Source organism: Pleurodeles waltl, chromosome 12 (assembly GCF_031143425.1).
Source record: "Pleurodeles waltl isolate 20211129_DDA chromosome 12, aPleWal1.hap1.20221129, whole genome shotgun sequence".
Classification (NCBI taxonomy): domain Eukaryota; kingdom Metazoa; phylum Chordata; class Amphibia; order Caudata; family Salamandridae; genus Pleurodeles; species Pleurodeles waltl.
Window position 1 is genome coordinate 334,453,477 of NC_090451.1, and position 16,913 is coordinate 334,470,389.

General features: G+C 43.4%; 1 protein-coding gene across 1 annotated transcript in view; it reads left to right on the forward strand.

Annotated features, from left to right (window-relative positions):
* Positions 1-16,913, forward strand: part of GARRE1 (granule associated Rac and RHOG effector 1) — a 506,156-nt gene that overhangs the window by 289,466 nt on the left and 199,777 nt on the right. Inside the window, exons 9-10 of the mRNA XM_069216464.1 lie at positions 6,823-6,948; positions 13,474-14,483. Of these exons, the coding sequence (XP_069072565.1) occupies positions 6,823-6,948; positions 13,474-14,483 (1,136 nt within the window). The remainder of the gene's footprint in view (positions 1-6,822; positions 6,949-13,473; positions 14,484-16,913) is intronic.

Genomic DNA, 16,913 nt, shown 5'->3' on the forward strand with positions numbered 1-16,913 from the left:
TACTTTTCAGCCAAACGGTTGAGCAGCATACAATCATTCACAATTGAACAATCTTTTCTCCAATTCAAACCAGACAGTGTGAACCTCAGGCCCAATCCTAAATGTATACATATGGTCCCTTCAGACTTTCTCCTACATGAACCAGTAATACAGAGAACATTCTTCCTTAACCCCTTAGCTGCTGGGCCTTTCCCCCCCAGTGCTGAGCCCTTTTTTGGCTATTTGGGGTAGTTCGCGCTTAGGGCTTCATAACTTTTTGTCCACATAAGCTAACCACGCCAAATTAGCGTCCTTTTTTTCCAACATCCTAGGGATTCTAATGGTACCCAGAGTTGGTGGTTTCCCCTGGAGGAGACATAGAAAATAGCCAAAATACAGTGAACATTTTGTTTTTTCCAAAAAAATGGGAAAAAAGGGCTGCCGAAGAAGGCTTGTGGTTTTTTCCCTGAAAATGCCATCAACAAAGGGTTTCTGGTGCTGAAATCACTATCTTCCCACCTTTCAGGAACGGGCAGACTTGAATCCGAAAACCAAATTTTTCAACACAAATTTGGCATTTTACTGGGACATACCCCATTTCTACTATATTTGGTGCTTTCAGCCTACTTCCAGTTAGTGACAGGAATGGGTGTGAAACCAATGCTGGATCCCGGAATGCTAAACATTTCTGAAAACTAGACAAAATTCTGAATTCAGCAAGGGGTCATTTGTGTAGATCCTACAAGGTTTTCCTACAGAAAATAACAGCTGAAATAAAAAAATATTGAAATTGAGCTGAAAACAACAGCCATTTTTCTTTATGTTTTACTCTGTAACGTTTTCCTGCGATGTCCGATTTCTGAAAGCAATATACCGTTTTGTCTGCTGGACTCTTCTGGTTGCGGGGATATAAAGGGCTTGTAGGTTCATCAAGAACCCTAGGTACCCAGAGCCAATAAATGAGCTGCACCCTGCAGTTGGTTTTCATTCTATACTGGGTATACAGCAATTCATTTGCTGAAATATGAAGAGTGAAAAAGAGGTATCAAGAAAACCTTTGCATTTCCAAAATGGGATCAAGATAAGGTTTTGAGGAGCAGTGGTTATTTGCACATCGCTGAATTCCGAGGTGCTCATACTAGCATGTGAATTGCAGGGCATTTCTCAAATAGACGTCTTTTTTACACACTCTCTTATATTTGGAAGGAAAAAATGTAAAGAAAGATAAGGGGCAATAACACTTGTTTTGCTATTCTATGTTCCCCCAAGTCTCCCGATAAAAATGATACCTCACTTGTGTGGGTAGGCCTAGTGCCCGCGACAGGAAATGCCCCAAAACACAACATGGACACATCCTATTTTTTTTATAGAAAACACAGCTGTTTTTTCCAAAGTGCCTACCTGTAGATTTTGGCCTCTAGCTCAGCCGGCACATAGGGAAACCTACCAAACCTGTGCATTTCTGAAAACTAGAGACCTAGGGGAATCCAAGGAGGGGTGACTTGCGGGGCTCGGACCAGGTTCGGTTACCCAGAATCCTTTGCAAACCTCAAAAAGTGGATAAAAAAACAAGTTTTCCTAACATTTCGGTGACAGAAATTTCTGGAATCTGAGAGGATCCTCAAATTTCCTTCCACCCAGCGTTCCCCCAAGTCTCCAGATAAAAATGATACCTCACTTGTGTGGGTAGGCCTAGCGCCCGCGACAGGAAACGCCCCAAAGCGCAACGTCCAAATTTTTTAAAGAAAACAGAGGTGTTTTTTGAGAAGTGCCTACCTGTAGATTTTGGCCTCTAGCTCAGCCGGCACCTAGGGAAACCTACCAAACCTGTGCATTTCTGAAAACTAGAAACCCAGGGGAATCCAAGATGAGGTGACTTGTGGGGCTCGGACCAGGTTCTGTTACCCAGAATCCTTTGCAAACCTCAAAATGTGGCTAAAATAACACGTTTTCCTCACATTTCGGTGACAGAAAGTTCTGGAATCTGAGAGGAGCCACAAATTTCCTTCCACCCAGCGTTCCCCCAAGTCTCCCGATAAATATGATACCTCACTTGTGTGGTTAGGCCTGGTGCCTGCGACAGGAATAGATCACACAACGGTCAATGTTGGTCCTTACGTGAGGCAGCTTTTGACCCTGGGGTGATCCATTCCTGACACAGGCACTAGGTGTAGGCACTCAAGTGGGGTAGTGTTTTTATCAGGACAGGTGAGGAGTCACTGGGTGGTAGGAATGTTGTGGATCCCAGCATATTCCTGTAGTTTGTGTGACAGAAATGCGAGAAAAATAGAGTTTTTTTTCAACATTTCAGCTTTGGAGGGTATTCTGGGTAAGAAAACTTTGGGGAATCCACACAAGTCACACCTCTGTGAACTCCCCCGAATGTCTAGTTTCCAGAAATGTTTGGGTTTAGTGTGTTTCTCTATATGGCCGCCGAATCCAGGACCAAAAACACAGGTGCCTGCCTTACAAAACCAGTTTGTTTTGCCATAGACAATTTTGATGTCTCCACAATATGATTTGGGTGGTGGAATTTGGGGCTGAACTAAATTGGGGAGCTCCCAAGAGAGCACTCTCTCTCTGCTTGCCGCCGCATTCACCTGCTCTCTGGGTTGGCCTAACCCACTATTACCCAGTTGCACGAACAGCTTGCGAAGGGACAGCAGGACTGTCCTCATCACCTCCCTCATAATGTACTGGAAGAGGAGTTTTCGAATGGGACTCCTCTGACTGAAAAATCACTCCCAGAGTCTGCGCCATTGTCCTATCCCTCCGATGCTGTCTCAGTATCTGATGTCTCAGTCTCTGATCCTATGTCAGAGCGGTCCTCTATAACCCGAGTGCAGGCAGCAGTCATCCATCAAGATGCCATCTCTGCTATTGGCTAAACTGTTGCTCTAAAACACTAGCCTACGTAGACAGTCACAAAATCAATGGTGTGTGTGAGATACGTGCAACAGTAGAGGCCACCTTACCTGCGCTTCTTCCCTCATTCAGCACGTACTTTCAAGACACTCAAAAAACACCTTGTCACATACCATTCGTCACAGTCTTTAGCACCTCCTGCGCCCAGTCCAACAATCATTATTGGTGCTCCCACTCCCTCCTCCTCGGATTCCCTCATTACCACCCAGCAAAAGTGCCCTTCATCTCTCCATAGACTTTACTAATGTACTCGGCTATTTACATAAAATACAGATGTGCTCTTTGCAGTAGGCATATAAACCTTCTGCGCTTCTTTATGGCACTAAAACTGCCACTAGACAAGTCGGACCCTTTTCCCCCCAGGGAAACCACACACATATTGACAAAAGTGATATATATATGACAGCCAACCACCTGAAACTCAACTCAAGCAAAACCGAAATAATCCTCTTTGGCCCACATAAAAACACCTGGGACTCCCCATGGTGGCCCACCACGCTAGGCCCTGCACCCACCCCCGCCAACCACGCACGCAACCTCAGCATCATCCTAGACTCCTCCCTCTCGATGACCCAACAAATCAACGCTCTTACCTCCTCATGCTTCAACAAACTCCGTATATTGAAAAACATTCAAATGGATCCCCACAGAGACCAGAAAAACTGTCACTCACGCACTCATCAGCAGCAGGCTTGATTACGGAAACGCCCTCTACGCCGGCACCACTCTAAAACTCAAGCGCAAACTACACGCATCCAGAACTCAGCAGCACGACTCATCCTCGACCCCCGCCGACACGAACACATCTCTCCACACCTCAAATCCCTCCACTGGCTCCCCATTGACAAAAGGATCACCTTCAAGATCCTCATCCTCGCACACAAATCACTCTACAACACAGGCCCTGCCTACCTCAACGAGAGTCACCTTCCACACCCCCACACGAAACGTCTGCTCAGCTGACCTCTCTCTCGCCTCTGTCCCCCGCATCAAACACACCACCACCGGGGGCAGATCCTTCTCCTACCTTGCACCCAAAACCTGGAACGCACTCACAACCCACCTTCGCAAGACCCAAAACCTACTTCTTTTCAGGAAGGGCCTCAAAACCTGGCTTATTGAACAATGAACCTCCCAGCCCCTTTCCCTCCCCCCATCCCCCCCCACCCCCCCCAGCGCCTTGAGACCCTCACAGGTGAGTAGCGCGCTTTATAAATCTCTTTGATACAGATCTACCTCTATATATATATATATATATATATATCTATAGATATATCCATGTACCTAGATATATCTATCTACATAGATATATATATACATATATTTTTTTTTTTTGTTGTATGGTTTCCTTGGGGGCCAAAATGGCCCCCAGGGAAACCCTACAACATCTAAAAAAAAAATTGCCCCCACAGGGGATCACCCTGCCCACGGGCGACCCCGTGTCATTTCATTTTTATTTTTATTTTTTTGAAAAAAAAGAAAATCCCCTGGGGGGCGGCCGCCCCCCAAAAGTGAAATCCCTGGTGTCTAGTGGGGTTTCCTGGCCCCCGATCGCAGCTGTGGAGACTCTCCCCTTTCTTACGAGGCCTTTTCAAAGTGTTTCGTGGCCCCCCGATCGCAGCTGTGCTGCGATCGGGGGGGGGCCAGGAAACCTGAAAGTGTTTCCTGGCCCCTGATCGCAGCACAGCTGCGACCGGGGGCCAGGAAACACTTTCAGGAAGGCCTCGTAAGAAAGGGGAGTGTCTCCCCTTTCTTACGAGGCCTTCCCGAACGTGGAAAAGGCGTTTTCCCCATCAAAGCAGGAAGCGGCCGCAAGGCTGCTTCCTGCTTTGATGTGGAAAACAACTTTGAATCGTCAGTGCGCCTCGCGGCGCGCTGACGTCACAAAGGGGCGGGCGGGGGGAGACACGGTAGCTTCCGTGTCTCCCGGGGGGAGTAAAAAGAAAAAGAAAAAAAAATCCTCGGGTGCAACGCACCCAAGGATTTATTAATGCCCTTCCTGGTGTCGGCCACTGGTCGTGACCCGCACCAGGGAGGGTGTGTGGGCGTCGGCCAGTGGCCGACGCCCGCACCAAAGCGGTTAATCCTCAGACAGCAGCAGAGAAATCCTAACATATGCTGGATTGTCGTTTAAAATTCAACCTGCACAGAACTCACAACATTTGCAAGACAGATCAGTTGTTAGTAACCTACGGGGACTTCAGGAAGGGGTTTCCTGTTTCTAAACACACTGTAGCAAGATGGATTGCTTCAACCATACAATTTTGTCACCGGCAAGCAGGAAAACTCTTTGCTGACAATGTCAAGGCCCACTCCACCAGGCCTTTCCATCTCCACAGCTTTCTTTGCTAGTGTGCCCCTTTAAAAAATATTCTGAGCAGCAACTTGGTCCAGCAGACACATTTACTCAGCATTACTGCCTGGATTACACTGAGAAAACGGATGCAGCAGTAGGACATAGATGTTCTACAACATCTATTTCAAGAAGGTGAGCCACTACTCTTCCCACCTTCTGCTGAATTTTAATTACTACTATTGTAATATTTTTAACTACAGTGTTCACTGCTGGCTATTCTGATTCAAGCATTTGAATCTATGAAAGATCCAATACTGGAGAAGAAAATAAGTTGCTTACCTGTAGTTCTCCAGTATTGACATATTTCATAGATTCACATGCAACCCACCCTCCTTCCCATAGAGGCTCACCTTCTTTCATGTAAATCTATTTATATACATTTTTCTTGTGCTTGAAAATGTGAGAGACTGGAGCCTCCATGTTGAAGGTTCTAAAGGGTACTGATTGGCTGAACTTTGGGAAAGTTCTAATAACACTGATAATGCAAAAGACATTCACTTTAATAGCTTAACTTCAATTTAGTTTTTTCTTCACTGCTTTTTTATGGTACCTCGGAACTCTCACTTCGACGGCGGGTAAATGATTCAAGCATGTGAATCTATGAAAGATACCAATACTGAAGAACAGCTAAGTAACTTATTTTCTTTCACACTGACCCCCCCCCCCCCCCCCCCCCCCCCCCCCAACACACTTTCACTCCACCCAGTGTATAGTTTGGCAAGAGAAATACATCAATTAGACATAAAATCGTTCAGTATTTTTTTTGTTATGTATTACTTGTTATTCGCTTTGCCTATATAAATGTAATGCCTGCAATGCACCCTTCCGTGGGCTGCGTGCCAGATAATTCCATCACAGGGCTATTTAAAACCTTTTAGGAAACACACTTAAACACTGACCGATATAAAGATACACTCTTGCTCTTGTGTCTCTCTTGCTCTCTGTACACCTTATATCTTCCCATTATTTTTAGAAGGTCTGTTCAAGCACTTCTTCTCTGCAAACACTTCTCAGCATCTTTAGGTTGCCAACATGCCAACCAGAGAGCAAACTCTTCTGCAGCAAATTGGTCATCTCTTACCTACCCAACAGTCTTCAATCGCTGTGACACACGTCATATTGTATTATTTATGTAGCACTTTCCATACCGCTTATAAGGTCTTAAGCACTATGAGGGGTCAGATTACACTGTTAATGTACTTCCAAACTCTGGACAGTTAGTGAAGCAGTCAGATTTCGGTCTGATTCCTCCTCACCGCTCGGAGTGCTTGGCTGACAGGTTGTCTTTTTTTGGCCTGTATGAGTACATAATAGATTAGGTACATTAAAGCATGTAACCAAGCAACCACTTGCATTATGTTGATATAGTATGGCTGTGAATAGCACACAGTACATATTTGACATGGTGAAGTAATGGCAGGATCCTGCATTGTATTTATCTTTGTTTTAATAACTTTGAAAATGTTTAATGAACAGTAATTTGAATAGTGTGATGCACACTTTTAGTTTTGTTAGCAAGTGCCATACAGCGCAATGCTTTATAACATGTGCATGTTTAATAGGTGTCTCAAGGAAGACCCAGCCACTATGTCTTTATTGCAAAGAAGTCTTGACCCAGAGAAGACCTTGGGACTAGTTGATGTACTCTATACTGCTGTGTTTGATATTAGCAGATGGAAAGAAGGCAGGTATGTCACAGTTGCTATTTTTTTTTACCTCTCAAGTTTATATTTTCATTAATATACTTAATTATCTACTGCCCAAAAAACAAAGACTTGTCACAGCGGCAATTGTGCAACATTTTTCCAGCATGCACATTCAAAGTGCATTACAAATTAAGAAATTAGATTACACAAGCATTTATCAAAGGTGGGTCAGATATCTGATAAGCATTGGTAATTCCCCAAAATGGCATCTGTACACTCTTTGTCACGTGTGCGGTTATGTTGTTTTTTTAGGTCACACTATGTATGCCAATCAGGTACCTGGTAATGAAATTACTATTTTCATTGACCGTGGCACATCAAGTTATCTGCAGTCCTAATCCCAAAAGAGTGAGTTCTGTACAGTGCGCTGACTTAATTTTGAGTTTGTCTACTTATATGTTTCGCTTTAGAGAGCAAGGTGATTCAGTTTTCCATTATTTATTAATATCTGTATAAAAAGCATTCTCCGTTCTGTTTGGTATTTGCCAACTCAGTTTGTACAGTTGTGCTTAGAAAGGGCAAAACCAGAGGTGAGACCTGGGTATCTCTTCTAAGATCCAGGCCAGGTGCCTCTGCAATGGCTTGATTCCCTATTCTGCATACTCATCTGCCTACGAGAAGCAACTTATTTTGTGGTGCAACAATCTGTATGGTGCTGGATCTGACCACCAACACTCCCTTAGCCCTAGACATCAGCTCATGGTTTTTGAGGATAAAATGGCAGTGCCCAGACACAGTAGGTTGATTCCAGTTTATGGCAGCCCTTTCTGCCACCACCTTAGACGCATGTGAGCCTTTCCTTTTCTTGGAACAGTTGTGGCCAGGTGAGGAGCTCTAGAAGTGGAGAGACAATGCTATTTTCTGGATGCAATGGTGGGCCTCAAACAGCTGACAAGTCTTACAGATAGTTCATTATGGCTATACACTACCTTTTCTTTGTACCACACCACTATCTCCCACCCACCAGAGTGCATTTCCAACTAGCATCTGTCTATCATGTTACAGCAGATGTGGCTGCTGCTCTCTAGTGGCCTTTGAGAGGGTTCTGTACTCGGAAAGGGGAGTGTTGTTACTCTTGATATTTCCTCTTTCTGAAGGAAGATGCTGCTTCAGACCTGTTTTGACCTCCGGCCTCTGAATGCCTTCCTGTGGGAGGACAAAGTCAAAATGATCACGTTGGCCCAGATCCTGTCTACTCTGAATCCAGAAGCTGTCCTTAACCTTGCAAGAGTCATATTTTGATTCCCATTCTGCAGTTCCACAGATGTTAACTGCAGTTTGTGGTAGGCCAGGAGCATTTTCAATTTTATGTGCTCCCTTTTGTCCTCACCAGCACCCCTTGGATGTTCACAAAAGTGATGGTGGTGGTTGTGGCCTGTCTTCGGACGTTGGAGGTTCAGTGTTCCCATACCTCGATGTTGAATGCGTGTTCTGCACAGTCAGTCAAGGTCCACACCCCGATGACTTCAAACCTATTGACATTTTTGTGGTTCACTATCAATGAACCAAAGTCCCCCTGGTTTCTTTGCAGAGACTTCCATTCATTGGAACGATCCTGGAGTTCAAAGGTGAAGAACTTGTGTTACATAATCTGCTATTTCTGGTGGATACTTTTGTGATACGGCCTCTTTCTAACATCTAATAAGGTTCCAATTTAGTATTGAGTACACTGACACCAATAATTGTTGACGCACTGTGTTTAAGGGCACGGAAAGGGGAAAAGACAAGAAACTGACATCAGAGCGTAGGGTTACCACTTTTTCAGAGTGGTGTGGAGTCAGAGTGGAACCACATAGTGCCAGATCGCAGGAGCATTGCTGTGGAGAAAAGGTTTCTAGATCCAGTCTGGCGGCTTGCTAATATTCTAAAGAGCCAAATCTGGTTGAATAGAATATCCACCCGAAAGATCATTACCAAAGGTAAGTAACTTGTTCTTCTGATGGATATTTCTACCTGTGGATTCCACTCTTGCTTAATTTCCCAGACACTAGTCTTGATCCTAAATTCTGTAGTATCAGTCCCTCGCCGATAGGAGGTACTGCCTCCACCTCAATGCTGTATGCAGTGTCCCGGTGACATCACTGGGCTATAAAGCACCCCCTTTGGCCTGCTGAAGTCAGTTCCCTTTTCTTTAACAACATTAGTGCAGTCTGGAACTTTCTCTAACTCCTCAGTACTTGTTGGCGAGTTTCACAAATTTCTCAAGGTGCGGCAAATTGTTTCCTTCCAAATGGTTAGGTTTAAAGCCATGTAGGGACTTTGATGGGCAGATGTTTATTACAGACCCTCATGAGTTCTGCCTTTAATGTTTGGGTTCCATCACAATGCAGAGGCCTGCAAGCCATATCGGAGGATGATTCCAAAGACCATTAAGGAACAGAGGTCTAGATGTTCATGTTCAGGCCGCAGAACGAGCATCAAGGATGCCGAAAGTCGAGGCCTGAGGTTTTTCAAAGAGAAGTATAAGGAGAGGTGATGTGAATCTGGATGTAATCACCCTTCGAAAGGTAAGTCATCATGACTCCCGGGCTCACCACAGCTATCAGCATCAGACCACAAACCAATGAAGGAAGCTACAGAGGAGGATCCAGCATCTGCAGCTTCATCTGACCTGGTGTAGATCAAGAAGTTGCTACTGCCTGCGATGTAGACTCCAGGGCCTCAGCCCAGTCAGCCTTGCCTGGAGTTTTCTGCTCTTGGGACGAATCCAACAATGTATTCGACGGATCCCTGGTTCCCTCTGTGGCGCCCACTGGCTTTTACTTTTGAAGGCTTAACAGCACCATACTATTAGCACCCTTCATGACATTCCTGCCCTTCCTTCCAGTTCTGTGGTCTGTGACTTTGCCACTGGCACCACCCCAACTATAAGGATCAGCTCCACAACGGACACCACCTCCATTAACTATCCTGTTACCTTCTCCACCAGACCTTGTCACCCCCAAGGTGCCACAGTCAACTCCACTGGTGCCACTGATGACGCCATCAGAGCTGATCTAGATGCCATCACTGGCACATCCCTTATCTCTTAGTGCTGAACTGACTCCACCAGCATCACACCCTGCTTGCCTGGAGCCACTGCTTCTAAATGAACTTCTGCATCACCATTCAATGTCTAGTAGAAGGCAGGTTTTTCTTTGGTGACTGTGATCCTCAGGAAGACCCCATTCCACCTTGGACCCAGAATTTGCATTCCTCAAAAATGCCAGTGGTCTCTATGCCCCCCCCCCCCCCCAATCGGAGCTGTATTCTCATATTGGCTGCTTCCACCAGAGGTTACATCCTACCCCTCTGATCAGAAAGGCAACAGGTATGTTGGGTCTCCAACTTTCCTCTGCTGAGTCAAAAGTCAGCATCCTCTCGTAGGTTCTCCACACAGAGACCTATTCTACGGAACCCGACTACCTTTCAATGATGCTTTAACTGAGCCTGTACTTGTGGTTTGGGAGAAACTATAAACTTCCACCACAGTTCACAGATCAATAGCAAAGTATTCCAGACCAGCACTGGGAGATCCAGTTTTCCTGTCCTCTCATCGTGCATCAGAGAACTTAGTATGCCCCTTGATATGAAATTGAAAAGATGCAGCAATTCACAAAGAAGGTGTTCTCTGCCTGTAGCTTAGGTCTCAAACCTCTGAAAGCTACCTGTCTCCTTGGCAGATATGTTCATGCTCTCTGGTGCACAGTACAGACAGTAATTCTTAATCTGCAGGATGATCTACGGGGTTACTTCATTTCTCAGAGATGGCCAGACAGGTTGTGTAGTCTGGCCTAGATGTGCAACTCTGGCTGTTCCCAGAATTTCCAGGCAACTGTAGTGAACCTTCCTTTCAATGGCTTCAACCTCTTCAGGGTATAAGCTGATTCAGCCTTGGTGAGGGTTAAAGATAGTCACGGACAGATCACTTGGCCTCCAGACCCCAACGAGAGTCTATCAGCAGTTTCGGAAATGTTAAAACTTCTCCAGATGTTTTTCATTTCAACGTAGGCAACAATACGTAAACTCCTTGTACAAGCAGCTCAGAAATTGAGGCAGAAGATGAAAACATGCTCTACCTCCTGCCTCCCCAACCACCTCAGGAACGCAGCTCTATTTTCCCCCCTTGTAGGAGGACGTTTCCTCCTTTATACACACATGGGGGCTATTACTTCAGATCCTTGGTTCTTGCAGATTGTGGAAAGAGAGTAAACACTGATCTTCCAGTAACACCTACCTCCTCAAATCACACCCCCATCTCCCATCCCAAACAGACCAGCGCTCTCCCTTCAGACCATCTGTGTCCTACAGCAGGAAGTTTTATCTTTTCTCCAAAAGGAAGCTGTGGAGTTGGTTCCTGAGCAGGAACGGGGTCATAGGTGCTACTCCTGGTTCTTCTTCCCCAAAAAGGATGGCTATCTTCATCCAATCCTACATCTCAAGATGTGAACTGGTTCCTCAAAAAGGAAAAATTCAAAATGCTGCCCTTAGGTCAGAACCTGTTGGTCTTGGATGAAGAAGATTGCATGGTGTCTATTGATATGCAGGATGCCTACATTAGTTGCTACACATGATTCAGGAACACATTTATGTTGAGACATTTCCATGTTTTTGTATTTTTTTGGACACCTGTGGGTAGTACAAACATCTCTATACAGACAATACTCAGAATAACCCCCGAAGACAGGCCTATTATAATCAAATGCAAAACTACATTGTAACAACGTAAATTAATTTTCACTTCACCAGCTCTGCTTGTTTCTTGGATATGAAACCAAAAAAGGAGGAAGAGAGGGAGGAGACATAAAGAACACATTTTGCACTGAGTTCCACAGGAGCTATAATCTCAGACTCAACCCCTGCCTATTGTGGGTGGCTAACAGTGCAGTCCCCGCTTGAACAAACACTACATCACATGCCTTAAACACACTCTTCCGTGTCTGCTGCATACCCTTCTTCTTTTGGAATACAAATTAGTTATTTTCTTGGTAAGTATATATTTACTGTATGAAAATTCACGTCTCCAAATAGGTAAGCATTTTATTTGCATGTTTGCCAGTGGGTTCAAAGCTCATATTTCATAGAAGAGAGGTTTGTGGATTATTTCCTGTAATTCACAGTGCTGAATTTATTTGGAGTGAATGTATCTAAAAAATAAAAAAAAGAAACACCGCATTTTGCCTTTCTTTCTGTGGTGGTAAAAAAAAAGTGCTTTCCTAATGGGAGTGCTGTTCTAAGACTCTGTATCAGCACAACTGACAAGCCCACCATTGCAGGTCCAGCCTTGATGCAAGCATCTATCAATAAATCCTCTTCATGTGTGGAAATAAACATTGTAAGCTCAGAACACAGTCAGCAAAAAGTTACAGTCTGCAACATTGCACTTTATTTTATTTCTTTAAATATTTCTTATTAAACCTTATCTATAGTTCTAAAGCACTTCAAAAGAAAAGCACCTTTTAGAAAGCATGTTTTTAACTTCCTTCGAGTGTCTGTATTTAAAGTTTACAGTACATACTCAGCCGGTTCCCTTTTCCCCTCATCCATCAGCTGGGTTAATTTTCCCTTCAAATGCTTTGTTCCTAATCCTCTCCTACTCTGAACGATGTCTCTCGTCCTCTAATCCACCCACCCTTGCATGTGCCCCTTCCCCAACTCACCCTCACCTGTGTCCCTTTCCCCAATCCACCCTTGCCTGTGTCCTTTTTTTCCCCACTGACCCTCAGCTAAGCCCCTTACCTCATCCACTCCCCAACCCTCAACTCTGCAGCCTTCCTGGAGGACTGCTATCAACCCTCATCTGCCTGGCTGCAATCCCGTCATTTCCCCCACCCCTCTGCATCTAGCTTGGACTGCGATTCCTTGCTTCACCTTGATCACAAGCCTCACCTTGATCTCAAACCCAATGTGTTGCATTGAATGCCCACCTTCCTTTGCTCATCCGTGCTAGACTGCATCCACTTAATTCAGGCTATACTGCCTTACACAATAGCCCACCCATCAAATCTGCTTCCTTATTTCCACCAAGAAGCTACTCTAGCCTGTGTCCCCCTTTACCAACAATTTTCCCATTCTAGTTTGTGTACCGCTCAGCGCCCATCCATAGTAGGCAACATTTTATTGACCTCTTAGCCACACCATACCTTTTTCCCAGGTCATTGGCTGTATACCATTCGTTTTTGGCTTGTCTGTCTTGTGGTACTGCTGGCCTTCTTTCAATTAAATGTATACTTATTACTTTCTTTACTTTCGTGAGGGTCAAATATGCATTCATAGTGTTTTCTTCCTTTTAATATTACATACCTTCAAAAACAAAATAGATGTGCATTGATTTACTCGTTGTTAGATAAAATGCTGTGTTTATATTAGCTACATGCGTTTGTTTATTTTATGCAATTTGCCCAAGTTTAATTTAATCATACAGTTATCACTGAACAATAACCCTTGCAAGGTTAAATCGTTTATCCGTTATTTGAAAAATATCTTCTGGCTGCTTATAGATTATTTCTTTGTTTGTGTATAATGCAGAGAGCAGTGCTTGCCCAATATCCAGATTCAGTTGCAGCGCGAAAGCTCCGATTTTGGGAATCAAGCTGACCTTCCTGCTGGTAATGGAAGCAAATCCTCAGGCGGACTACAAAAGACATTTTCTAAACTGACTTCGAGGTTTACAAAAAAAACATCCTGCAGCAGTTCAAGCAATGGCAGCAATGGAAGCTATCCAGTAGCCACAATGCCCTCAAAAAATGTCTTCATTGTCAACTCGGATGAGAAAACAAAATTGGTTGGTAATATAGACGCTAGGTTACAAAGTATATTAAATATTGGTAATTTTCCCAGAACTGCAGACCCATCATCACAGTCACCCCACAGTGCAAGTCAACTTGTCAATGGATTTCTCATTGAAAAGCGTAATTTCTTAAAAGAGGACGATATGAAGGATGACAAAGCAATGAATTTACCGACTGATCAAGAAATGCAAGATGTTATTGACTTTCTGTCTGGTTTCAATATGGGAAAATCCCAGCAGACTTCTCCACTGGTAAAAAGAAGAAATTCTGTGGCATCTATATCTGAGCAGAAGTCAGCAACAATACCACAGCTTCCACAACCTGTGTCACATGCAACCTTGCATCCTTCTCAAGGTTTATCGCAGCAACCACAGATATCTCAAAAACCGCAGCAGCCTTTGCAGTATTATCAACATCTTCTTCAGCCGATTGGTCCCCAGCAGCAGCAGCAACAGCAGCAGCGTCTGCCTGGAAAATGGTTGGCTAATTCCTCACAACAGACATCACAGACTGTTGCAGCTGGATTGTCTACTATAAATCCAATCAATCAGTGGCCCAGTTCGGGGGTATCTGATATGAGCTCAGATTTATATAGCTTGGGTCTTGTGAGTAGCTACATGGACAATATGATGTCAGAAATGCTAGGGCAGAAGACTCAAGGGCCTCGAAATAACACCTGGCCAAACAGGGACCAAAATGAAGGTGGTTTTGGAATGTTGGGAGATATCCTGCCTTTTGATCCTGCAGGTAACTAATTCAACATCTTCGTATTGCCAGTTGTTACTTTTAAATGGTTGTGTACATCTTTAACAACTGGAATTATGGGTTTCATGGCTTGGATTGCAAAACCTAAATGTTTTAATGACCCTATATATGTCATATGTTTTGAATGATGTGCAATTGTTGTTTCCATTTGGTCAAGCAGTATTAGCATCAACAAGAATATCAAATTAGCAGAAAAGCAATAGAAAGAATATCAAATTTGCAGAAAACAGAATTTTACTTCATTTTTAGCAAAGATTAAAAAAAAGCAGTACAACTGCAGTATAAGAAGATACATTTTGGTGATAAGGCAGTTTAAAAAAAAAAATGCCTAACAAATCACCCTAACCTGATGGGCCTAAAGCAGTGATTAGGACAGTCCGGTGGTGTCATTTTATTTGGGTGAGTGAAGCATCAATTCACAAGTGGAATTAGTTTATCAGAACTGTTCCCCTTTAAAACAAAGTTCAGTTCATATATCTATACATAGTGACATAGTTGGGGAAAGATGCCACTTCTCAGCAGGATACTTAAGGTAACACAGATAATTCAACTAACATAAAGGAATAGTTTTTATAAGGAACTTAGAATTGTAGCCATACCGTGTTATCACTGCAACAATAGCCTTTTTAATTCTATCGCTCAAGGACCCTAGATTTATTTTGTTAAGAGTGGGTAAAATATTTTTTCTTGTAAGTTATTCTATGGGGCCAGGGTGGTATAGTTCACCGGGTACCCTGTACATGGCCTCATTAAGATCCATCCCGTTGTTGAAACTGTGAAATGGAAAATTGGATTCTTCCTTCCAATACTGACCACATTGCCCTAGGGGGAATCTACATAGTTTCTAGAATACATAGATTTGTTAATTCATTTTTTACTCTGTGCAATTGCAAAGTCTGAAATAGTTTTCTTAATCATTCAAATTTCATAATGTCATAGACTGAATCTTTCTGCCCATGTGTAGCGCTTTTACAGAAAGTTAATGTGAATGATATTGCAGCTGTTGACTGCCCGGTTCCATCTAATTTATTATATTTTTTTATTTTTATTGCAAACGGATTTTGGAAAGGCTAAAACATCTGCCCGGTTTTACTTTAGTTAGATTTTTTTAATTGTAATTCACTGCGCTTTAAAAGTTGAAATAAGTCAAATTCAGGTAATAGCCCCTGCAAAATGGAATGTTATTTTTATTGAAGAGATCTTCATTTGTAAAAGTGCTCTGTATGATACACATGGGCAGGAATATTAGTGGGATCAGTGCATGAGCAGTAGTATACACTGACCAACATCAATTGAGTTTTCCATGGTGGGGAGGTAAAATTTCTAGGTGATCATGGACTATTGCTAGTATTGTTTGTTTAAGAAAATGCTCTGTAATTGCCATCATCATGATTTTAACTTAGATTTATAAACATAAAACAGCTTTAGCTGCACAGAGTCTTGCGCAGATTCCTCCTGTTCCACCAGAGCGAAAAGCCAAGCAGCTAGACGGTTCCTGTAGGAGGATCTTCTCGTCTAGTTCAGCCTTGCGTTCCAGTAATACCTCTTGTGTACTTGCTTACTTCTCCAACGTTCTGTGAGATTCAGTGGAGCGTATTTTGCCTTCTCTGCCTGACGAGGCTAGAACTGCTCCTACTCCCTTAATACGGCATGATCAGCAGGCTGCCAAACTTGGTGTTTGCTGTGAAAAAGTTCCTTTTTAGTACATGCTGATTGGGCTCTAAGCCTCTTCAGAGATGCTTATGGTGGGACTTAATGTAAGTTTTTCTTCCTCTTATAGAGCTCCTTTAAGGTGCGTTTACCTTAGCATGGTGCTTTCGGTCTTCGAGGTCCCTTGCAGTTGTCTGTACGTACACACCTTTAGCCGTTGTATTGTTTTTCTGGAGTGTATTTTCAGTTAACATCCAGTGTGAACTTCCTGCTTTTTGTAGAATTACTGTTACTGCCATGTTTCCTCCATCATGGAGATTTTCTTAAGTGGTTCAGGTGCATCAGGTTGTGCACACCAATTTAGTTTCGCAGTCACAATACCGCAAAGGACTCTTGCTTGTGCTTATTTTTTCCTGGTTGTTTCACATATGGTGGTCTTTTTTGTTGTTATTTCAGACAAGATGGGAGTCTCATTTACACCTATGACGTGTTTTCTGTTCTACTTTTAGGCAGGTCAACTACAATCTCTGTGATTTTTTTTATTTTTATTTTTTTTATTTTTTTTTTAGATTTGGGTTCAGCCACATTTCTTTAGAGCACTTGGTGTAAGCTCTTAACTACTCTTTCCTGCTTCTTGTTTCCTATTGGGAACTTTCTTGGTACTCCTATAGGAGCAGTTTGTTTCCTAATGTCTATAGAATCTCTGTGCATGCTTTTGCATGTGTCCTTTTCCATTCTTCTCATGAAAGAGGTTTTTTCTAC